Genomic DNA, 24,466 nt, shown 5'->3' on the forward strand with positions numbered 1-24,466 from the left:
CTGAGAAACCAGCTAAACAACAGCCTGGCCAGGCTGGGAGACCAGCATAAACCAGCCTAAATTGGTTTGCTAGTCTCCCAGCTTAGTAAGGCAGGTTTTAGAACAGTTTAGGGTACTTCTTATCAGGTCAGACTGAGAAACCAGCTAAACACCAATTAGGCCAGGCTGGGAGTCCAGCATAAACCAGCCTAAATTGGTTTACTAGTCTCCCAGCCTAGTCAGGCAGGTTTTAGAAGAGTTTTGGGTACTTGTTAACTGGTCAGGCTGAGAGACCAGCTAAACATCAACTAGGCCAGACAAGGAGACCAACATGGACCAGCCTGGTTTGCTAGTTTTTCCAGCAGGGATATATCTTCTTGATGCAGTTTTCCAACATAATGTCAAGACTCAATGAGTATGACTTTTAGCGATAGCTGAATGTCAAACCCGGTTGGAAATAAGTAGCAATCTGATTACATCCTGATAATTTGCGTTTAATTTTGTCACCTTGAAATGTTGATGGTAAAACCAAGACGTAACTCTTTTCAAAGCAACGCTCAAAAGACATTTGAACCCATAATCCTTCATTATTTCCACAAACATGTCATTTTGTTTCAATAAAGAGGTTTTAATGAAGTGAACTCGGATACATACACGAATCCCACACGACTGTAATCGAGTGTCCAAGTTAACCATATCCGAGTTTATATAGTGTGGCGTCTTATGAAGGACTAGTGGAAGCCAGACTTAAAATACTTAATGGGTCTGGATAATGAACAAGACAGCTAGTCACGCGCCTATTTCCATTTTTTCTCCCTTTCAGTGCGGTCTCCATTTCCCACTCTAAGTCTCCATTCATGGACATGCATTTGCATATTAAAACCACTGACATACATAATTTCTATTGCAATTATCACATTCAGCAAAAGCCAAGCGAGAGCTGTCCTTCAAACACAAAAGCTTTTAAGGATCCGTGTTACAGCGTTTGGATGTGGACTGCCATGTGACTATATGTGATAACTAGTAATAGGACTAGAACAAATTACTGTATATACTGCTTGTACCAGAATGTAACAACAGGCAACAAGTACTACTTACACTGGCGACCAAAAGTTTGGAATAATGTACAGATTTTGCCATTTTGGAAGGAAATTGGTACTTTAATTCATCAAAGTGGCATTCAGCTGATCAGAATGTATAGTCAGGACATTACTGATGTAAAAAACTGCACCATCAGTATTTGAAAAAAAGTCATTTTTGATCAAATCTCGACAGCAGCTATCACTTCCAACAGCTTATCCTTGAGTAATCATGCTAAATTGCTAATTTGGTGCTAGAAAATCACTTGACATTATATCAAACACAGTTGAAAGTTATTTGGTTCATTAAATGAAGCTTAACATTGTCTTGGTGATTGTTTTTGAGTTGTCACAGTGTGCAATAGACTGGCATGTCTTACGGTCAATATTAGATAAAAAAATGGCAAAAAAGAAACAGTTTTCTCTAGAAACTCGCCAGTCAATCATTGTTTTGAGAAATGAAGGCTATTAAATGCTTAAAATGGCCAAAAAACTGAAGATTTCATCCAAAGGTGTAACTACAGTCTTCAAAGACAAAGCACAACTGTCTCTAACAAGGACAGAAAGAGATGTGGAAGTCCAGATGTGCAACTAAACAAGAGGATAAGTACATCAGAGTCTCTAGTTTGAGAAATAGACGCCTCACATGTCCTCCGCTGACAGCTTCATTGAATTCTACCCGCTCAACACCAGTTTCATGTACAACAGTAAAGAGAAGACTCAGGAGGACTGCAAAGAAAAAGCCACTTTTGAAACAGAAAAACCAAAATAAAAGGTTAGAGTGGGCAAAGAAACACAGACATTGGACAACAGATAATTGGAAAAGAGTGTTACGGATCTGAACCCCATTGAGCTTTTGTGGGATCAGTTAGACTGTAAGGTGTGTGAGAAGTGCCCAACAAGACAGTCACATCTATGACAAGTGCTACAGGAAGTGTGGGGTGAAAGGTCAAGTGCTACAGCAAGTGTGGGGTGAAAGGTCAAGTGCTACAGGAAGTGTGGGGTGAAAGTTCAAGTGCTACAGGAAGTGTGGGGTGAAAGGTCAAGTGCTACAGGAAGTGTGGGGTGAAAGGTCAAGTGCTACAGCAAGTGTGGGGTGAAAGGTCAAGTGCTACAGGAAGTGTGGGGTGAAAGGTCAAGTGCTACAGGAAGTGTGGGGTGAAAGGTCAAGTGCTACAGGAAGTGTAGGGTGAAAGGTCAAGTGCTACAGGAAGTGTGGGGTGAAAGGTCACCTGAGTATCTGGACAAACTGACCGCTAGAATAACAAGGATCTGCAAAGCTGTCATTGCTGCTCATGGAGGATTTTTTGATGAAAGAGAAGTTCTGAATTTTTTTTTTCCTAATTGTAATAGTAATTTTTCATGTTATTAATGTCCTGACTATCCATTGTGATCAGTTGAATGCCACTTTGGTGAATAAAAGTACCAATTCCTTTTCATAAGAGCAAAATCTGTACATTATTCCAAACTTTTGGCCCTCAGTGTAAAATTAAGCAGTTAACCGATTGACTATTTATAGGTTGCACAATTGTGATGCATCTACACACCACTAATGCATAAATGATTTCTCTTGTAGCATGTAATGAGCAGACAACAAGTAGAAATCAAAAAATGTAATATTCCAATCATGAGCTTATTATGAGATGCTAATGCAGAGTGCCTATATAATGAAGGATGTTGATAAGCATGATGTTGCCCCTTATTAATGAATTCTCAAATGATAGCCCCTGAAATATGGTTTTGACGCTTACACAATTTAAACTGTAAGAGATGGTTGGAAAAAAAGTAGGCCAATGCAAGCACTGTTTGACGTTTTGCTACATTTTTAGACCCTCCTCTCCAAAACTCATAATTTAATTCATAAAACACATGGGGCGGCGGTGGCTCAGGTGTTAGAGCGGGTCGGCCACCAATCGCAGGGTTGGTGGTTTGATTCCCGGCCCACACGACTCCACATGCCGAAGTGTCCTTGGGCAAGACACTGAACCCCAAGTTGCTCCCAATGGCAGGCTAGCGCCTTGCATGGCAGCTCTACCATCATTGGTGTATGAATGGGTGAATTAGACACAGTGTAAAGCGCTTTGAATAATGTGCAGACCAATGAGAGCCTCCAAGTATTCTGATTTAGCCAAAAAAGCACGACTTACACGTAGATGTTTTTTTCAGGGTGTTGAACTGTCACAGAGACCGGTGTGATTTCTCAGGACACCTATTTCAGTGATATCTGTCAGGTAGTGGTGACATTTTTATGCATGGTATTCCAAAAATCACCTTTAAGCAAAACATGTCTTGTTGACTAACTCTACAGGACAGCAAAGATGAGTGTGTTATCAACTCTAACAAAGCAAGACGGAATAAATTCCTTCCCCTAAGAATGTAGGTAACTGCTTTCATAATGAGATTTTCCTCCTTCAGAAAAGAGCACAGAAAACAACGTGAGTGTCAAAATACATTCTAGACTTGGCACTGGCCTAATGGGGCCTTTAGTGCCCCTTTGAAAAAGATTAACAGGTTCTGTCAAGGCAATGTATGTCTTTCCATCAATTGCGATCAGATCTCCCCCGGCACGGAGTCTCTAGCCAGTGTTCTGTGACAGTGAGAGGGGGAAGCATCTCTCTTGAAATCCATCTACCTCTGCCGTGGCAGGCTGCTCTATTCATTTTATCCAAACAATTCAACTTTATCGAGATGGCTAGATCAAAGGCATGGATCCAACATCTGCAGAGCAATAATTTTGGCAAACATTATGTTCAAAGGCAAGAGAGATTTGAGGCAGACAATCACAGCAAATGGCTTGGGGAAAGAGCAACTGAGCTACATTTTATCACCATGTGTCCCTTCATTTCTTAAAAGAAATAATGTTATTTTGCTCTGCTAAAGCTGGAACCCCTGTTCACACCATCACCTTAAAAGTGCGAGCTTTGAAACTATCCATCCAGAGGATAAAGATTGGACTGGTGGTCACTGACTCATGAGATATTAAGCAGGTTATCTAGACATAACTTGTCAGGTGTGGAGGTCTTGTCAAATGCCCGCTCAGTATCTCTAGGGTTATTTTTATCAGGACTTCAACACACCGAAGTGTACCTCACATCAGCACAGGTGATACCCAGAGCATTTCATTTTAAATTCAAAAGCAAGATCTTACTTTTACTTTTTTTGCTACTTTTCTAAGCGATTAAATTTATGATGAAGTGTGAAACGGATGAAAAAATTATAATTTGGAAATCCCACTTACATTGGAAAAGGGACTCGAGTCATGACTTGGGCCATTAAGATTGGCCTGGAAGTCCCCGGCAACCATCTAGCAACAGCATAACAACGCACTAAAACCACTCAGAGCACCTTAGCAACCGCTGAGCACCACCCTGGCAACCACCCCAAAATCGTGGTGGTGAATTTTGAATGGGGAAGCACCACGTTTTCTTCACATAAATTTAAATGTAGTTTTAAATTGAAATTCAGAATCTAAAATTTTTCAAGGAATATTCCGGGTTTAATATTGATTATCGCAACGATTTATTACATTTACATTCACATTTATGTATTTGGCAGATGCTTTTATCCAAAGCGACTTACAGAGCCCTTAATACAGGGACAATCCCCCCCGGAGCAACCTGGAGTTAAGTGCCTTGCTCAAGGATACAATGGTGGTGGCTGTGGGGATCGAACCAGCAACCTTCTGATTACCAGTTATGTGGTTTAGTCCACTACACCACCAGTGCAGAACTGATGGTTCTGTTAATCACGGTTAAAACAAAGTGGACATGGTTATCGGTCGATAATCTCAAAATGGCCAAAAATGGCCAGATTAATCAGCCTGGCCAGGCCATGACAACAGCACTACTTTGCATAGCTGCTCGAATTCATTCATTAAGAAATATGACCAAATGAAGAACATATGACCCACAGTGGGCCTGACCACTGACCACCTCAGTGGTTGAGGCTCAGGGTTACTGACCAGAAGGTTGGGGGTTCAAGCCCCAGCACCACCAAGATGCCACTGTTGGGCCCTTGAGCAAGGCACTTAACTCCAGGTTGCTCCGGGGGGATTGTCCCTGTAATAAGTGCACTGTAAGTCGCTTTGGATAAAAGCGTCTGCCAAATGCATAAATGTAAATGTAATGTAAATGATCATCTCTGTACATTATGTAAAGCTGAGGTTTTGTATAGCATCTAAAACCAGACAAATTTGGCCTAATCAATAATCCAAAATGTATTAAGATTAGTCCCTCCTTTTCTTTGATTTTCTCCCCAATATGGAATGGCCAATTCCCAAATGCGCTCTAAGACCTCATGGTGGCGTAGTGACGCGCCTCAATCCGGTGGCGGAGGACGAATCTCAGTTGCCTCCGCATCTGAGACCGTCAATCCACGCATCTTATCACGCGACTTCTTGAGTGCGTTACCATGGAGACATAGCGCGTTTGGAGGCTCACGCTATTCTCCGTGGCATCCATGCACAACTCACCAAGCACCCCACTGAGAGCCAGAACCACATTATAATGACCACGAGGAGGTTACCCCATGTGACTCTACCCTCCCTAGCAACCGGGCCAATTTGGTTGCTTAGGAGACCTGACTGGAGTCACTCAGCACGCCCTGGAGCGTCTTTACTCACGGAGCTATCCAGGCCCCCAGTCCCTTCTTTTCATAAAAAAAAATAAAACATTTTACAACTTCATTGCCATGACGACATAAACCCCCCAAAAAACACTGCAAAAATGGCGATTTAAAATAGGACAGTTTTAACAGATTGAATGCAAGTTCTTTTATCAAATTAAAAGCTTCATATTTCTACCTTTAAACCCTCCAAAAACAACTTCCATTTTTTAACTTTGAAACATTAGGCCACAAATTCTGTTCCTTGAGCTTAACCGAGGTTCAAACCCAGAATATACCATTAAGAATATATGTTTTAGACCTAAACAACTGTTTCACAATATGGACCAACTTTAAATCTAGCTTACACCTCAGCTAACCCCTTTAATGTCAATGTACAGTAACTGCAGACCACAATATCATCCCCATCTGGACCCTGAACATTCATGTACTCTTAAAATAAACATGTATTTGTCTTGAAATGCTGTTTTCAACCTACCAGTTTCAAACAATCAAAAGAGGCTTCATACCGCCAACTGAAGGGTCTTTTTGCTCTCGCTTAATGACAGGCCGTGCACCTGATTGCTGGCAGGCCCCTGTGCACCTGTTTCAATTGTGCCTCCTTCCAGTATATTTCACCAGAGAATGCAGTATGACTCCTGTTCTTTTCGAGGGCGGATTAAACCACATAGCTGAACATTTGCTTGTTTTTTTTAAGCGTTGAGTACCTACGACCATAGAAATATGACAAGCCAGCGAGGTCTTATTTTGCAGCTGGCTTTTCCTGATGCAGAAATGGCCGGGTGTAATTTCCATCTGCCCGTGAAACACTGTGTTCCTTTAAAAGCAGGAGGGAATAAATGACTGGTGTGATACCCCATCGGACTCTAATTCTCTCCATTCCAGTCTTCGCTTTATACACAAATGAGCATGTTGCCAGCGAGGCATCTGTGAAAATGCTCAAAACAACAAGGTCAGAAACCAAACAAAACCCTAGTAGGGCTTTTATAAAAAGGGCAATTAGTTTGTGCTGTGGAGACAGAAGAATCATCTGCTGCTGGGACAAAATCGAGATACTCATGTTGTTTACGACAACTAAAATGAAAACTAATGAAAGCATTTATGGTAGCTGAAATACAAATGAAAACTAACATCACTAGAAAAACTAAACTAGTCTAAATCTACCTAAAATGTAATTAAAATGACCACAAATTACATTTTGAATACTTGCTATTTTAAACGTTAATAACTCGCCTTCTTTCAACATAAAAATGCCATTAGATAGTGAAAGACGCCCTGTACGCCCTGAGAAATGTAACTTCGTTAAACGTAATAAAATGATATCTGTTCGCGCATTAACTTTTGCAGCCTGAAAACACTCAAACTAAAATATAAACCAAAAATAATGAACTTAAACTAACAGTCACAGAATGAACAATAACGAGAAAGACACTAAATTAAAAGGACTAATTGAAAACAGGACATTCTAGACTATAATCACACTGCTTTTATGCACAAATGAGCTTGTTTTTCCGCAAGACAACAGTGAAACTGATGAAAACAAAAAGCCTGAAATCAAACCCCTGTAGTGCTTTAACAAAAGGGGGCAATTAGTCTGTGTTGTGGAGGCAGAACGAGCGTCTGGTGCCGAGCAAAATCTTGAGACTTTAATGGGCACACGGTCCTTCTGTCTACAACAAACGTGTGTCATTTCTGTCTACAAGCATCACCAAATGCAAACAATGGATAAAGATTTCAAACTGAGTCCAGAAAATATTCCCGTCTTCCATTGGTTCAACAAACAGAAAGTCCCGCCCCAAACTCACACCACTGGACGAGCCAGTGCCGGGCTGAACCTGCTTCTCGCACAAACAGATGAATGGATTTTCCAGTCGTTCGGGATTGAAATATTTAAGGCCTGATCACATGATTTCATTCACTACAAAAAGTATCACGAGTCGGCCTGAAAATCCCGCTATTTAAATCCTCTTATGTCTCCAGGTTCTGACTTTTCAGTTCAACACAAATGACACATGTCTTTCCACCTGACCAATTTATGCAACCCAAGATAGGTGTTCTGTATTTACCCATCCGGCTCTTAGAAACCTGATGAGATCTCAGATGAGGCACATGGTGTGGCTTACTACTGCCCCCTAGTGTTACATGAAATGGCAAATCCAGAAGGCTTGATCAACTAGCCTTCTGTGAATAGGAGACCAGTGTTTACGCTTTCTCATGAGGCGGGACAAATGAGATCAATTAAACCGGCTAGATAGGTTACAGAAAGGTCTAACTCTCTTAATTGTGTACTGAAGTGTTAAGCAACGTTGAAGAACCGATGAAAATGTAGGATAATGTGTTAATAAACACATTACCTAAGCAACATCTCAATACTTCACTTATAAGAGCCATTAATCATTCATGACGTTAATATAAAGATAAGAAAATGCACTGTGAAATATTAGTCAGCAGTCCACAATCAGAAAAAGCGATTTAATGCTGATGGGTGTCAATGTTAAAACTCCTCGTTTGCCAGTCAAACACAAGTAAGACATCCGTAGGTTGATTTCACCAACAAATGTAACACTGTGGCGCTATTAAAACTTTCCAGTGTTTGTTTGAGCGTCCCGTCCAGCCTGATACAGCAACGCTGGCTAAAGCAATAGTGTGAGATTGGGGGTGGGATTATATGTTTGTTCAACATTGCCCACCTACTTTTTCAGTATTTTTCCCATTCATTTTTCCCATAGGAATTTCATAAAATCCTTAATAAAAGAGTTTAGGGTCCTGTAGCGTTGTAGGGAGTATTGACGCTGACTATCACCCCTGGAGTCGCAGGTTTGAATCCAGGGTGTGCTGAGGGACTCCAGCCAGGTCTCCTAAGCAACCAAATTGGCCCAGTTGCTAGGGAGGGTATAGTCACATGGGGTAAACTCCTCGTGGTCGCGATTAGTGGTTCTCGCTCTAAATGGGGCGTGTGGTGAGTTGTGCGTGGATCACGGAGAGTAGCTTGACATGCACGACACTGCGGAGACTCACAGCATGTGGAGGCTCATGCTACTCTCCACGATCCAAACACAACTCACCACACGCCCCATTGAGAGCGAGAACCACTAATCACGACCACGAGAAGGTTACCCCATGTGACTCCACCCTCCCTAGCAACCGGGCCAATTTGGTTGCTTAGGAGACCTGACTGGAGTCACCCTGGATTCAATCTCATGACTCCAGGTATGATAGTCAGAGTCAATACTCTCCGAGCTACCCAAGACCCCGATTTTTTTTAATTAATAAAGTTTTAATGATCATATTGTTGTATCGATTTGCTTCAAAAGACATTAGTTGAATGACTGGAGTCTTGTGGATTACTTTTATGCTGCCTAAATATGCATTTTGGACCATCAAACAGCCAGCAGCCTTACGGCACCCATTTACATGCATCGTACGGACAAACTGAGCTGAAATCTTGTTTATTAAAATCTTCAATTCAGTTCTGCTGAAGAAGAAAAGTCACATCTGGGATGGCTTAAAGGGAAGTAAATCATGAGAGGATTTTCATTTTTGGGGAAACTAACCCAAATATTTCAATAAGTTGAAATGACGTGGACTGATGGCTTCAACTGAAGCATACATCATCACTTAACAACCTCAGAGCTCATGGTAGGTCAGACTTTAACGGTTTACAAGTTATCGTAAAAGATGAAGTCGCCAATCATAAAATAAATGCCATTGTTACTTCTGTACTTCCCGAACCAGACTGCTCCATTCAGTTAGATGTTGCCAGTGGCACAAAAATGACACATCTGTGCACGCTTTGGAGAATAAAATTCTCTGTTCTTACCCGTTGCTCCACTTAGCGATTTTTCCACCAGGAATTCTCTGATTTTTTCCACCCAGAGGTACAGAATACTCTCTCCTGCATTCTCTCTACATGACAAAACCAGAAAAAACACACTCATGGCCCCACAGATTTCATAACACGTCAAACTGTAAGGCAAGAACATCCACACTTCATGTGACATAACGGACATATTTATATAACTGAAAACAGTGTGATGCGTCCATATCGGCATAGGGGAAATAAAACATACTTACACATACAGTTCCTCTAAACTGTTTGACAGAGACATTCTGTCTTGTCCTCTGAGCCAGGTGGCACTGACAGTAAAAACAGTCACATATATGTATATTCAGATATACATTTATGCATATGGCAGATGCTTTTATGCTAAATTAATTACAGTGCATTCACGGTTTTACACATTGAACATAGACGATGCATTTTCTCAAATCAAGTGCATTTAAGTCAATTAAATCAATACTTACTTTATTTGATATATTGGAGGTGCTGAGCTCGGGTAATCTGGTGTAAGTATGATCTTCGACAAATAGATAACGCATAAACAAAGGGGTAAAGGGTTGTTATATATGAGCTGTTGATATGAATGGAGATATACCTGTAAACAGACTGTCCATTTGGGCTGCTGGGTGTCATCTGTCACTTTGATGCAAAATATTCTTGCAGCTTCATCAATGACACACCATTCATCACCATAGATGGAGGACAGAGCTTCAATCTCCTCTATCTGTGTCATATAAACATCAGATCAACTGTCATACAGCCATTTAAAGAGTTTATCTGAGGAGATCAGATATATATTGTGTGTTACCTGTGACTGTAGATCACTGTCATGTTCTTCTGGTGTATCCATCTATTATCACACACATCACAAAAGTTCCTGTTATGAACTATGGAATCAAGTTTCACAATTAAAGTCCTTTAGCTGAGGATATAATATATTATTACATGCTTAAAGTTACAATTTAACTATCTTTTGAGAGCTTGGAAAATTAATATATGCATTTACAGTGTGAGTTTTAACGCACATGTGATCTTACAGGAAGAAAGTCTGAACACAACTCAAGCACAGTTCACGCACGTGCCAACAGGAGGCGCACATAATGTTTCCGGGTCACAGCATTTAGTTATTTTATTTTATTTATTTTTTTGGGTCAGAGCTTATACGTGTTCACATGAGCAAGTTACTATAAGATAAGTTATTGTTTGCTTTTCTTACATTTCATGTATATTTATAGTAAATTTATATTAAATTATTTTTATTTATGTATATATTTGTATTTTACTGAAAATATCCTAAAATAAATAAAGCAATATTCTTATAAACGTATTAAAATCTAAATGATGTATTTATTATTACAACATGAATATATTAAATATTGTATTAATAGTAAATCATGAATATTCTGGATTTAAATAATTAATTAATTAATCCAAGCTGCATAACTTTAAATAACCTCTCTCAATATACGGTTGCTTTGAAAAATAAAAATAAAATAATAATAATAATAATAATAAAATCCTCAAGTCATGCATCAAGCCAACATGGTTATATACCTTTTCATAAGATTTTTATTTTTGTGTTGCTATTATTTAATTTATGCTTATGTACATGTATATGCTGTTACTTGGGTGTATTTTTATTGGTATTGTATTTTTTATTTGTTTTATTATTAAATAAAAATAATTATTTTGATTAAAAGCAATAGAGAATGTCACATTTCCAAGATAAATATTATTTATATTATATTTAAATTATATATAATGTATTTGTAATTTATTTAAATTAATTTATTCAGTGTATTTTTATTTTATTTTTTATTTTATAATGATGCTTTGAAAATAACAGAATCCTCAAGTCAAGAAACTAAGTTAATCAAACCAATATGGTTTTATACAACTACTTTATTTCTTATTAGATTTTAATTTTGTTTTGTTGCTATTTTACTAGTGTAAATTCTGTTACTTGGATGTATTTTCATCAATATTTTATTTGTTAGTGTTCTTATTGTTCTTATTGTTAAAATAAAATATTTTTGCAATAAAGAGAGTAATAATGAATGCCAAATGTCTAAAATGTATATATCATTAGTTATGTTTATATCTGTATATTTTAATATTAATTTTACTATATATATATATTTAATTATATATATTATTTGTATTTATTTTTTTAATTATTAATTGTTTTTTATGTTTTTTTATTTATTTATTTTTTATTTATTTATGTAAACGCTGTTTCTTGGATGTATTTTCACATATATTTTGATTTATTTGAATTATTATAAAATAATACAAATAGTTGTTTTGCAATAAAGAGAGTGATCTAGGTAATAGTAATATCTAGTAATATCTAGTTATATTATATATGTTAACACTACTTTTATAAAGTATTTATTTATCATGGAGACTAGTTCTTGAAATATCTCTAATGAGCCAAGCCCCACTGCCATCCAATCAAACAGCGACATTCAAATCTATCACGTTTCAGCCAATGGTAAAGAGGTGCCTCATGAATTATTCATAGCATGCTAGTGTTGCTCCACCTCACGCGGGCTGGCGTAGCAGAAAAACACAGTAAACCAGTGAAGATCGTCACCATGGCGACAGCGATATATCTCGAACATTATCTTGATAGTAAGAATAATTTATTTTTGGAATAAATAAGATGTATTCAACGTCATTTTTAAGGCTATAAGGGAGTTTTGGTGAAAGTGTGTTGATGGCTAATTAGCATTAGCATTTACGAGCTACAGTAGTTAGATAACAGGTTGATTAGCTTGATTTCTACTCAATAAAACTGCTTAACTATATTTTTTATGTTTTATTGTGTTTTTTAAGTCTTAAGTATTTGAAAATATGCATAGCTGTCATAAAATTTAAGGGAATTGTTGTGAATACTGGGCAGAAAGCAGTTAGCATATGTTAGCATGCTTGCTAATATGTCAACAAACATGTTGTTTTTATATTTGTGTGTCTTTAATGGGATTATTATGCCCTGTATATGTAAAGAAAAGTATTATTTAATAAGATGCTTGTGTATGCTCTGTGCTTTCTACACCAGGATAACTTGTGCATGGGAGTTTACAATTAATTTAGAGATTTCCTCTTCCATGTAAACAGTCAATTAAAGATATCCTTGAAATTGCATTATGCATCTTTGTTTGTATGTCCACAGGCATTGAAAACCTGCCCTGCGAACTCCAGAGAAACTTCACACTAATGCGAGAGCTTGACAACAGAGCGGAGGGTAAAATGACCTTTGGGTTGCATCTGAAAACATAGTGTGCTGTCTTCCTAGGTGGCATTTTTGGGCATCATAGGCACCTTCTGAGTAAGCTCAGCATGCCTGTGATTCCCAAGAATGCTGCCGACTCAAAACATGCTTGTGTTGCCTAAAATGCTGTCAAGGTTTTGAGTCACAATGTAGAGTTTGTTTACATGCGCAGCTGATCAAGTAACATGGCAATGAATTTTCAGACCTGACCGCACTGTTTTTGTATTCTGTGTGCAGAAAAGAAGGGTGAAATTGATAAGCTTGCTGAAGAGTACATCACCAATGTCCGAAACCTGGCCCCGGATCAGAGAGTGGAGCACCTGCAGAAGATTCAGAGCGGCTTCAGCAAATGCAAAGAATACAGTGACGACAAAGTGCAACTTGCCATGCAGACGTACGAAATGGTCCGTATGCGTTATCTGTTTAGAAAACGTGATTCATGCGTGAGACTTTATAATTACTATAATTCTAACGAAATAATTACTGGGAAAGTTTGTCTTTTATTTGTCTATTTTTTCTTTTACAATGTCTATGTATATGGTTGATAGCTTCACTATTGTATTTAATGTTAACACTAAGTTTTCCTGGGAAACTACATTCACTTTTTTTCTTGTCTCTCATCGTGTTATTATTAATAATTATTTCTGAAAGGTGGACAAACACATCCGCAGACTCGACGCTGATCTCGCACGATTTGAGAATGAGTTGAAAGAAAAATTAGATGTCAGCGGCTATGAAAGCCCAGACAACAGAAACCCCAAGAGTAAGTCACAGAAATGATCATATACTGTAGCGATCACGATAAACCGATAGTTCACCCAAATGTTGTTCCAAACTAGAGGTCGACTGATAGTAAATTATGCCAATACCGATAACAAGATGATGTAAAATGCAGATAACAATTAATCGGCCAAAATTTTTAAAATGACAAAAAATGTCTTCGTCTCTCCTTACTAGGACAAACATAGACATTGAGGCTACAAGAAAAAAAAAAATCCCAAAGGGAGTTTACTGTACAACCAAAATTCCAATAAGAACAATAAAAATAGGTTTGGTGCATAACACGGGACTTTCAACTATAAATAAGCCCAAAATACACCGGGGACCTGTATTTTGAAATGACAGAGACTTGCCCCTATTACAGTGCTCTATATGTAAAAATATATATTTTTTTTATTTTCTCCCCAAATTGTAATGCCCAATGTGCTCGTGGTGGCAAAGTAACTCGCCTCAATCTGGGTGGCGGAGGACGAATCTCAGTTGCCTCCGTGTCTGAGGCCGTCAATCTGCGCATCTTATCATGTGGCTTGTTGAGCATGTTACCGTGGAGACATAGCTGTGTGGTAGCTTCACGCTATTCTCCACTGCATCCACGCACATCTCACCACGTGCCCCCCCCCCGAGAGCGAGAACCACATTATAGTGACCACGAGGAGGTAACCCCATGTGACTCTACCCTCCCTAGCAACTGGGCCAATTGGTTGCTTAGGAGACCTGGCTGGAGTCAATCAGCACGCCCTGGACTCCAGGTGTGATAGTCAGCGTCTTTACTCGCTGAGCTACCCAGGCTCCCTATATGTAAATATTTAAGTTTTTTATAGCCTATGTATTTACCAGATGATGAGTTTTGTATGTAATCTATATATTTCACCAGATGAGGTTTATTGATGAGGAACAAAAAATGAGGAATAAAAAAATATCGGCATCGTTATTGACGATAATTTATTCGAAAGTTCAAAAAAGCAACTATCTGCACAGATTAATCGGTAAAACAGAAGAGTGTTTTTTCTGAGCTAATATTATGCATCTTCACGTTTTATTTGAAATGCATGGAAAGTACAGTTTGAACTGCTTTTGTTCTGCAGAGGGAGGTGGTAGAGGAGGCCCGAAGGAAAAACGAGGCCCTAAAGGAAGAGGAAGAAAATGTTCGGATGACGACTCACCGCGGAAAAAGAAAATGAAAAACAGGTAAGCGTGAAAGAGCTTTGTTTGAGTTGATCTGATTACAGTGGGGGAGTCTCTTTATTGGGAGGCTTTGTCGTGAAGTTGTTTTGTCAGTCTGAACCCTTCTCACAGACACAACGACATGTTTTCACCTTAAATTAGTTGGGTAAATCCAGCTAAATCTAATCTAATGTTTTTTTGTTGAATTGCTTAATGTTCATTAATATCACTCCATCTCATTATCCACTGAATATTAAAGATAAAACCACAGGATTTACACCAAAAATCAGCATTCACAATGCTTTTAACGTGCATAATGTGACATTTTCAAGTGGACATTATTTAATTGGATCGTAAAAAGTAGGCAATTATTATTTATTTTTTTCCCCTATTCCCAATGCGCTCTAAGTCCTCGTGGTGGCGTAGTGACTCGCCTCAATCCGGGTGGCGGAGGACGAATCTCAGTTGCCTTCACGTTTGAGACGGTCAATCCGCGCATCTCATCACGTGGCTTGTTGAGAGCGTTACCGCGGAGACGTAGCGCGTGTGGAGGCTCACGCTATTCTCCGCGGCATCCACACACAATTCACCACTCGCCCCAACGAGAGCGAGAACCACATTATAATGACCACGAGGAGGTTACACCCATGTGACTCTACCCTCCCTAGCAACCGGGCCAATTTGGTTGCTTAGGAGACCTGTCTGGAGTCACTCAGCACACCCTGAATTCAAACTCGTGACTCGGGGAGTGATAGCAAGCGCCAATACTCGCTAAGCTACCCAGACCCTGGCAATGATATTATTGCTTATTGGTTTTCCCCTCCCACACGGTTTTGGTGACATGAAAGTCCTTTCAGAGGTGGAGAAAGTTATTACATTTTGATTAAAGTTTAGAAAATGTATAAAATATTTGATTTTAATAGAATAACTCATGCTTGTACAATATAGTTCTACAGTATAGACATATAGCACCTCATGTTTTCTTTCTTTCTCGGTTTCTTCAGCCCTGAATTCTCTGAATCCATCCTTCCGGTTCACCCGTCTGACGTCTTAGACATGCCAGTGGACCCCAATGAGCCCACATACTGCCTCTGTCACCAAGTGTCATATGGAGAAATGATCGGATGTGACAACCCTGATGTACAACCCATTTTCTGCATCATGTGTTTTATTTCTCACACTTTTAAAATCCTTATTATCCTTTCCCAAATGTATTTGTTCAACTAAAGTCTGTTCCTTTACTCAACAGTGTCCTATCGAGTGGTTTCACTTCGCCTGTGTTGATCTAACAACAAAACCCAAAGGGAAATGGTATGTCCATCTGTGTAGATTTGGGAAATGAGGAACCATTGATATCTTCGTTTTCAACAATAAAAACCTCATGTTTCTTCGTTTCCCACAGGTTCTGTCCACGATGCACCCAGGATCGAAAGAAAAAATGAGCATTTGTAACGTTGAGAAGATGACATTTATATATGAATATATGTATAAATATATATGTATTTTGTCTAAGTGGTAAAATAGGATAATATATATATACTCCTTTCTATATGGCCAGGACAAAATATATGAGGGTCACTAGAAAACAAAGCTTTTATTTTTCAAAGTACTTGAAATGTTTAACATTTTGTCCGTTTAAGCGTCATTCTGTGTTGTCAAATTGTCTATTTCAGACAATCTAGGATAGGATATATACGATATATATTTTCCTCTTACTGATTAGTACGTCGTTTTCTTGTCACACTTTCATTTACGAAGCTTCGAGCATCCAAGCTTTCGCTGAATTCGCTCATAAAATGCTTTTAGCATGGCACGCCGTTTAGAGCATATTCCAGAGGATTTACTTTGAACAAAAAACTTTTAGGATGTTGAATACAGGCAATGTACGGTGTGTATTCAGCAGTTAAGTTTATTTTCTTGCACTCTTAAATACAATGCGACTACTTTTCCAGCGACTTCCATTTTTCCTGTACTTGCAGAGTTAGAGCAAAGAGACACTTTGAAATGCAAATGAGATATTTCATTGTTCAGAATAGCATAATTGCACAGGCAAACCCCCAAAATCATGAAACAGATCTCGTGTCCCATAAGTGCTGTCATTTGAATGCTTTTCCACTTGAGTTGGACAATCGAATTGCACTCCATTCCAGTTTGAGATTGCTTTGTTCCCAAGATCTTCTATAGGACTCAAAGCAACCGTAATTGAGACTACCGCTTTTTCAGACTCCAGCAACACGAAAACGACAGTATACAGGCAACGTCTGGTTGTGTTTGTTCCACTTCTAAATGTTTTAAATGACTGATTTTGGCAGTATCTGCCGTCTCTATTCTCCAGCAGCTTTGATGCACTTTTTTTTATTTGACCAGACTCGGCACTTATGGCTTTTTGAATTTGCTGAGGTCCTACTGTGTAGTCCTGCACTTGTGATACGACTTACAGAGAACGGGGACGCATTTGCCTTTTTTTTTTTTTTACTGCTAGTTGCGTTAAAGGTTGGAAAGATACGCAAACAATTTCGACGGCACAAAAATGTCAGAGGATCTACCAAAGTGAGATTAAGTAGTGTTAGCACTGATGTAAGCTACACTGCTGTTGTGTTATTGTAATTTGTACGATTCTTTTTGTGACCCAAATATAAAACGTGGAATATCGTGTTTATATTATATTAAAGTGAGACTACCTTATCATACATGTGTAACTGTGTGAATGGACAGTACAATTGAAAATCTTGTCATTAGTGGGTAGAATCCATTAGGTTGAAATTGGGACAATCAAGTACCGTTTTGTTTTATGGTGTATTTTTTTCCATGTTTAACTATGAATACATGGACTAGATGTTCCGTACAGCTTTTCGTAAAAACAAATAAATATTTACCATTAAAACTCTTTTGTGATTTGAAGTAAATGTCAAGTGTAAATTGTGCATTAAGCTTCTATGGTACGCAGGTCAGGATCATGGATCCGCGAGGCCTCCCTTCTGCCCCTAGTGGCAGACACGTTATCCTACGTTAAGCGACAAGTTTTCGCAACAACAACAACAAAAAAATTACATTTACAGTTTAAAAATAGTTGCTTATGTGAACCGTAAACATTAAAATATGGAAACTTTTGAACATTTTCAAAGTATTGAAATAAAATAAAAAATAAATGTATACTTGGTTTGTTTTTTCATGTTCATCTATGCTTGGATAAATGGACTTAAAACACAATATTCGTGATAAAAAATTCCTTTGCGATTTAAAGGATGTGTCAAGTGTTATTATAATGTTTTAAATTGTGAATTGCGCTACTGTCTATGGTCATAGGGCTAGATCACGGTCCTGTGAGGCCCCTCTGCTGCCGTAATCGTAAACAGTAAAACTAAATTTTAATAGTATTTATTTTTTCTCCCCAATTTGGAATGCCCAATTCCCAATGTGCTCCACGTCTGAGACCGTTAATCCACTCATCACGTGGCTTGTTGAGCACATTACCGCAGAGACATTAGCTTCACGCTATTCTGCGCGGCATCCACGCACAACTCACCACGCGCCCCAACGAGAGCGAGAACCGCATTATAGCGACCACGAGGAGGTTACCCCATGTGACTCTACCCTCCCTAGCAACCGGCCCAATTGGTTGCTTAGGAGACCTGACTGGAGTCACTCAGCACGCCCTGGATTCAAACTCGTGACTCCAGGGGTGATAGCAAGCGCCAATACTCGCTGAGCTACCCAGGCAAGCTAGTTTTTGACCGTTTTTTGTTGTGCGCCAAATGGCAACATTATGTAAGTTCACCCCATTGTTTTTTTGTCTTTTTTTAGTAATTGAAGCAATGCAAAAAGTATATACAGTATATATTTTATCGATATTTTAAAGATATTCATATTGTTTGAAAATAATATGTACTATAGTGTATTAAACACTTTCACAATGAAGAAAGTGGCCCAAGAACAATCTGTACCATAGGAAAATCAATGTTACCATACGGCAATGTATAGAGGTATGTTCACCATCACAGGCTGTAACGTAACTCCCATAATGCAACAGTTATCCAATAATTAAATGAGTTCCAGTGTCCTTGATCTTCTAAAACTCATCATCGGACTTGTCTTCATCCCAGCTACACGTCTCTCGTGCACTATTCTCAGGAAACTCAACCTCTAGATCGTACACAAAGTCCGGATCGTCTTTGTGTCGACGGTTCTGTTCGAAAAGCTGCTCCATCTGGGCTTTCCTGCGGTTTAACTCTTCATCGCTCAGTTTATTGAGGTCCTCATCATTGGGGTCGGGCCCCCGCTGGGCTGCTAGACTCTCCTCCAAACTCAGGCCCTTCAATTGATCACGGAGGATAAGATGGAGTCTTTCCAGTTGAGCCAATGGGACAGATTCCAGGTAAACACTGTGACGAACATGATGCTTCAGTCGCTCTGCTGCCCGGCTACAGTCTAGAAAGAAAGTGACGAGTAATTAATGCCCATGCCCTGATATTGACCTGTCTATAAATAAAACATGACATCTATTGCAAACAGATCCCTGTGATGGTCATACCCGAGTACTGAGAGAAGTTCCTCACAGGTATGATCCTCTTGCGCATCTTGTCCGTGTTCTTATTCTCATATATGAGGATGATTGAAGGAGGAATGAACTTCACTCCACATCGCTTTGCTACTATTGACATCTTCACTCACAGTGGCATTTCCATCAGTGGTCACATCTGTCCGAAATAAAAACAAAGAGATATATACTGTAAGTCACAAAGAAAGCATTTCGTAATATGGGTCATGATTGACCCCTCAATGACCCCAGATGCACATATTACACACATTCTCAGTGGGTCAGAAGTTTACATACACTTTGTTAGTATTTGGTAGCATTGCCTTTATATTGTTTAACTTGGGTCAAATGTTTTGGGTATCCTTCCAGAAGCTTCTCACAATAAGTTGCTGGAATTTTGTCCCATTCCTCCAGACAGAACTGGTGTAACTGAGTCAGGTTTGTAGCCCTCCTTGCTCGCATACGCTTTTTCAGTTCTGCCCACAAGACTGAGACTGAGGATTAAGGTCAGGGCTTTGTGATGGCCACTCCAATACCTTGACTTTGTTGTCGTTAAGCCATTTCGCCACAACTTTGGAGGTATGCTTGGGGTCATTGTCCATTTGGAAGACCCATTTGCGACCGAGCTTTAACTTCCTGGCTGATGTCTTGAGATGTTGCTTCATTATATCCATATAATTTTCCTTCTTCATGATGCCATCTATTTTGTGAAGTGCACCAGTCCCTCCTGCAGCAAAGCACCCCCACAACATGATGCAGCACCCCCCATGCTTCACGGTTGGGATGGTGTTCTTCGGCTTGCAAGCCTCACCCTTTTTACTCCAAACATAACGATGGTCATTATGGCCAAACTGTTCAATTATGTCAGGTTATGTCGATATAGGACTCGTTTTACTGTGGATCTAGATACTCGTCTACCTGTTTCCTCCAGCATCCAGATCCTTTGCTGTTGTTTTGGGATTGATTTGCACTTTTCGCACCAAACTACGTTCATCAATAGGAGACAAAATGCGTCTCCTTCCTGAGCGGTATGATGGTTGCGCTGTCCCATGGTGTTTATACTTGTGTCCTATTGTTTATACAGATGAACATGCACCTTCAGGCCCCCCAAGGATGATCCAGACTTGTAGAGGTCTTGGCTGACTTATTTTAAATTTTCCCATGATGTCAGGCAAAGAGGCACTGAGTTTGAAGGTAGGCATTAAAATACATCCATCAGAAGCTAATTGGCTAATTGTCTAAAGGCTTGACATCATTTTCTGGAAATTTCCAAGCTGCTTAAAGGCACAGTTCACTTAGTGTATGTACACTTCTGACTTCAACTGTATTTATCTAGATGGACCTTCAAACTTCTAAATGTGCAACCTATTTATATCATATATATGTACATACATGCACACATTCTTCTAACAAAGGTTATTTAACGTTAATAAACAAAATTTAAATAAATGTAATAAAACAAAATAGAAATGAAATTAAAAATAGCTATGTATCTGTCTATCTCTCATTCTATCTATCATCCGTCTGTCTCTATCATCTGTCTGTCTTTCTGTCTCTCGCCATATCTATCGTCTGTCTGTCTCTCATTATATCTATCGTCTGTCTGTCTCTCATTATATCTATTGTCTGTCTGTCTATCTGTCTCTCGTTATATCTATCATGTCTGTCTATCTATCATCTGTCTGTCTGTCTCTCATTATATCTATTGTCTGTCTGTCTCTCTATCGTCTGTCTGTCTCTCGTTTTATCTATCATGTCTGTCTATCTATTTATCATCCATCTGTCTCTTTATCATCTGTCTCTCGTTCTATCTATCTGTCTCTCTATCATCTGTCTGTCTGTCTCTCGTTCTATCTATCATGTATGTCTATCTGTCTATCTATATATATGTCATCTGTCTGTCTATCTATCTGTCTGTCTGTCTGTCTATCTATCTATCTATATATATATCTCTCTCTGTCTGTCTGTATTGTAACCATAGCAACATTAGGACGTGTTGATTGACGTCTACATGGATATATCGCTCGATTAAATCTATCTAAACATTCTTAAAGACACAGATTCGCATAAAGTTTAAAAAGCAAAAAGACGAATATAAACCAACCATTCAAATATATATATCCCGTTGTTGTGTTCATTAATTCCAGTTTTTATGCTGTTTTCTTCAGTTGTGTCCGCTTCTTCTGTTAAGAACAGCGCTGCGCGAGAGTCTCATTAGCGCCACCTGCTGATCCGGCCTCGTCAAACACGGAAGTAAATGGCGCCTAAAATCCGGATTACAGCATGACTGCTTATCGAACATGCCTAATTTGTATATTTTAGTAGCTCTGTTTTACTTTATTCACTATGGAAGCTCACAAGAAGGTATTTATGATATAAATAAAATCATAATACAATTAATTTGTCTTTAGAAACGTTATATAACCACAATCATCTCTAAATGAATAACAAATGAATGACAGTCAATGTAAAATGTAATCAAAATAAATATTTTCTCCAAATATACTTTTTTCAGGAGACTGCTTTTCACCAAAATGGTTGGATTCAGTGCTAATGTCAATGAAGATTGCAAAAACAGGATTCCACAGGTGACAGGTCTCTTGTTATTTAGTTTTATGCATAAATGTATCATATATCATCATATTTGAAACATAGTTTTGTTTATATATGTTGTTTGATTTATAGAGATCTCCAGTATGGTGTTCAATATGGCAAATCACATCATAACGTAAAAGCTTTACTAGTCCAAAAACTGCCAAGTGGTGTCTACATGGATGAATATCAGCTAGCGACTCTGAGACAGGACACCGGCTTAGAGGTGATAACTTAAAATGGATATCAATTAAAAATATGTGTCGATATTTAACATATCTTGCCTAGTATTCGAAATAAGGTTTCTGTGTTGAAATATTTCAATGCGAAACATTTGTTGTGTAGGTTCTCCTGGATTCAAAGGTTGATTTGGAAGCTCCGGAATATTTGTCCTCAGGTTTTACCGCACACATTTTTCTTGCTCCATCATCCGAGTTGTCTAGAAGACTTGAGGCGACGGTTCCCGTTCATGGTCGCTATCACAGACCCTCCAATTCCAGCCATAGATGGGTGAAAGTGGAGATCGGGTCACCCAAGCTGTTGCTTAGATCTGATCGATGTAAGTGACTCAAAGTGCAGTGAGACTAGACCTGGGGGTCTGGGTAGCTCAAGCGAGTATTGACACGGACTACCACCTCTGGAGTCACGCGTTCGAATCCAGGGCGTGCTGAGTGACTCCAGCCAGGACTCCTTAGCAACCAAATTGGCCTGGTTGCTAGGAAGGGTAGAGTCACATGGGATAACCTCCTCGTGGTCGCTATAATGTGCTCCTCTCTCTCGGTGGGGTGCGTGTTGAGTTGTGCGTGGATGCCGCAGAGAATAGCGTGAGCCTCCACATGCGCTATGTCTCCATGGTAACGCTCCCAACAAGCCACGTGATAATTGCACGGATTGACAGTCTCAGACGTGGAGGCAACTGAGATTCGTCCTCCGCCACTCGGATTGAGGCGAGTCACTACACCACCACGAGGACTTAGAGCGCATTGGGAATTGGGCGTTCCAAATTGGGGAGAAAAGGGGAGACCATGAAATAAAGAAAGAAGACTAGAACTGTATGGCTTTTTGTTACCTTATGTATCACAGCAACTTTATATGTCCTTATAGGCAAGACTCCACCTCCCAGTTTATATTATAAAGTGGTCGACGCCCCCTGTACATTCAGTAACCTGAGCATGTGCTTATGGCTGGAGATCCAGGGTTTGAAGGTAACCGAGTGCATTTTCTCATAATCTTAATACCATATCATCTCCGTTTTAATGGGAATACAATATAGAGCATGCAACGTCACTTTCCTGATTCATTATATTTTTAAATGTCTCCCTATTTAAGGAAACGGGACCAGTGAGTTTGGAGATTCCAGTTGGAGATTCTTCTCTGACCATCACAGTTTGTGTCGTCACTGTATTAGTCACTCTGCTGAGCTGTATTTACCTTCTCAGAACGATCTGGAAGCACGGCACATTTTAACTGGGACAAAAAGACAAAGTAGATGAATGTTAAGGATTTGCAGAGGGTTATAGAGTGATGGACACAAAACTCAGGGGGTTGGGGAGGGGAGGGGAGGGGGCCATTGTGCCCACCCTGAACTTCTGATGCCCCCTGACCAATGCAATCAAGGGGGATCAACCCAAGAGAAATTATTAAGGAGCAGTCCCCATCCAACAAAGACATAAACAGTTGCCCACCTACAGATCAAAATGCTCCCCCAAACAAAAAGATTTTAGATAAGTTTAGATGTTAATTTGGATGTTATGTTCTGTTTTTTTAATAAGCTTTGAGATGTGTTCAGGACAACTGTAAATGACCACGTCAACTTGATTAATTATGGTAAATTTCACCATAATTACACCACCAATCAGTGTGTGATCCAGAATTTTCCTATATATATATATATATATATATATATATATATAAGTATATGTAATGGGAGCCAGCTGGCCTTTAGCCTCCTTGTTAGAGCACCCACCTCCCATGTCGGAGACATTGGTTCGAGTCCCGTACGGAGAGGGTAGAACAAGAGCGTCACATATATAAAATATGTTAACATCTCAGAGTTTGGGTCGAGGAGCAATGAGTGAACGGGCTAGTTATCTTTATCAAAAGGGCAGCGTTGTGTAAGGCTGACCTGCTAAATGCTGTTTAGCTGTTTTTTAAGCTGGAAATTTTTAAAATAAAGAGACAATAAAGTTTTTAAATGGGTAATTTTGACTCTAATGTATTGGACAGTTATATACATTACTATTCTAAGGTACGTTTATGTTCTTGGGCTTTGTAGGGTAATACATTTCATACTTTTTATATATACACACACACACACACACACACACCGAGCACGTTATTAGGAACTCTATGGTCCTAAATCACATTTTTCCCCATTCTGATGGTTGATGTGAATATTAACTGAAACTCCCGTATCTGTATGGTTTTATGCATTGCGCTGCTGATTAGATAAGTGCATAGTTTATTATTAAACGCGAAATGACTCACAGAAAACTATTTCCTGACGGATATCACTGAAATAGCCTAGGTACCATAAAATGTCACACACCTGTCTCTGTGGCAGCGCTAGGTTCTGTAAGCACCTGGAAACAATGACC

At 39.2% G+C, this 24,466-nt stretch overlaps 4 protein-coding genes across 4 annotated transcripts in view; 2 read left to right on the top strand and 2 right to left on the bottom strand.

Moving 5' to 3' along the window:
• The window catches only part of impact (impact RWD domain protein), a 39,052-nt gene extending 28,462 nt beyond the window's left edge, over positions 1-10,590 (bottom strand). Inside the window, exons 1-6 of the mRNA XM_052121592.1 lie at positions 10,548-10,590; positions 10,331-10,372; positions 10,118-10,246; positions 9,987-10,039; positions 9,756-9,818; positions 9,502-9,587 (exon numbers count right to left, since the gene is read on the bottom strand). Of these exons, the coding sequence (XP_051977552.1) occupies positions 9,502-9,587; positions 9,756-9,818; positions 9,987-10,039; positions 10,118-10,246; positions 10,331-10,372 (373 nt within the window). The 5' untranslated portion in view covers positions 10,548-10,590. The remainder of the gene's footprint in view (positions 1-9,501; positions 9,588-9,755; positions 9,819-9,986; positions 10,040-10,117; positions 10,247-10,330; positions 10,373-10,547) is intronic.
• Positions 10,591-12,054: 1,464 nt separating this feature from the next.
• On the top strand, positions 12,055-17,761 carry ing5a (inhibitor of growth family, member 5a). Its single transcript, XM_052121593.1, has 8 exons — positions 12,055-12,156; positions 12,698-12,769; positions 13,034-13,200; positions 13,448-13,559; positions 14,662-14,764; positions 15,745-15,880; positions 15,990-16,051; positions 16,143-17,761. The coding sequence occupies exons 1-8, from the start codon at positions 12,120-12,122 to the stop codon at positions 16,180-16,182; spliced, it is 729 nt and encodes a 242-aa protein (XP_051977553.1). The 5' UTR covers positions 12,055-12,119; the 3' UTR covers positions 16,183-17,761.
• A 194-nt stretch (positions 17,762-17,955) lies between these two features.
• On the bottom strand, positions 17,956-21,474 carry cep19 (centrosomal protein 19). Its single transcript, XM_052121595.1, has 3 exons — positions 21,382-21,474; positions 19,272-19,437; positions 17,956-19,168 (listed from the first exon to the last, which is right to left on the bottom strand). Exons 2-3 carry the CDS (start codon positions 19,399-19,401, stop codon positions 18,810-18,812), a joined length of 489 nt encoding a protein of 162 aa, XP_051977555.1. The 5' UTR covers positions 19,402-19,437; positions 21,382-21,474; the 3' UTR covers positions 17,956-18,809.
• pigx (phosphatidylinositol glycan anchor biosynthesis, class X) lies at positions 21,436-24,064 on the top strand. The gene is made up of 6 exons (XM_052121594.1): positions 21,436-21,641; positions 21,793-21,865; positions 21,963-22,095; positions 22,215-22,428; positions 22,974-23,074; positions 23,199-24,064. The coding sequence occupies exons 1-6, from the start codon at positions 21,578-21,580 to the stop codon at positions 23,334-23,336; spliced, it is 723 nt and encodes a 240-aa protein (XP_051977554.1). The 5' UTR covers positions 21,436-21,577; the 3' UTR covers positions 23,337-24,064.
• Positions 24,065-24,466: the final 402 nt, after the last annotated feature.

This window comes from Xyrauchen texanus, chromosome 48, assembly GCF_025860055.1.
Source record: "Xyrauchen texanus isolate HMW12.3.18 chromosome 48, RBS_HiC_50CHRs, whole genome shotgun sequence".
Lineage (NCBI taxonomy): Eukaryota > Metazoa > Chordata > Actinopteri > Cypriniformes > Catostomidae > Xyrauchen > Xyrauchen texanus.

Bases quoted from the DNA above. Each gene is read 5' to 3' on its own strand.
- ing5a (XM_052121593.1), top strand. From the start codon at position 12,120: ATGGCGACAGCGATATATCTCGAACATTATCTTGATA. The intron at 13,201-13,447 runs GTCCGTATGCGT...TATTTCTGAAAG, and splicing joins CCATGCAGACGTACGAAATG to GTGGACAAACACATCCGCAG. The intron at 13,560-14,661 runs GTAAGTCACAGA...TTTGTTCTGCAG, and splicing joins AGACAACAGAAACCCCAAGA to AGGGAGGTGGTAGAGGAGGC.
- cep19 (XM_052121595.1), bottom strand. From the start codon at position 19,401: ATGTCAATAGTAGCAAAGCGATGTGGAGTGAAGTTCATTCCTCCTTCA. The intron at 19,169-19,271 runs GTATGACCATCA...CTTTCTTTCTAG, and splicing joins GAACTTCTCTCAGTACTCGG to ACTGTAGCCGGGCAGCAGAG.
- pigx (XM_052121594.1), top strand. From the start codon at position 21,578: ATGCCTAATTTGTATATTTTAGTAGCTCTGTTTTACTTTATTCACTAT. The intron at 21,642-21,792 runs GTATTTATGATA...TACTTTTTTCAG, and splicing joins CTATGGAAGCTCACAAGAAG to GAGACTGCTTTTCACCAAAA. The intron at 22,096-22,214 runs GTGATAACTTAA...TTTGTTGTGTAG, and splicing joins GACAGGACACCGGCTTAGAG to GTTCTCCTGGATTCAAAGGT.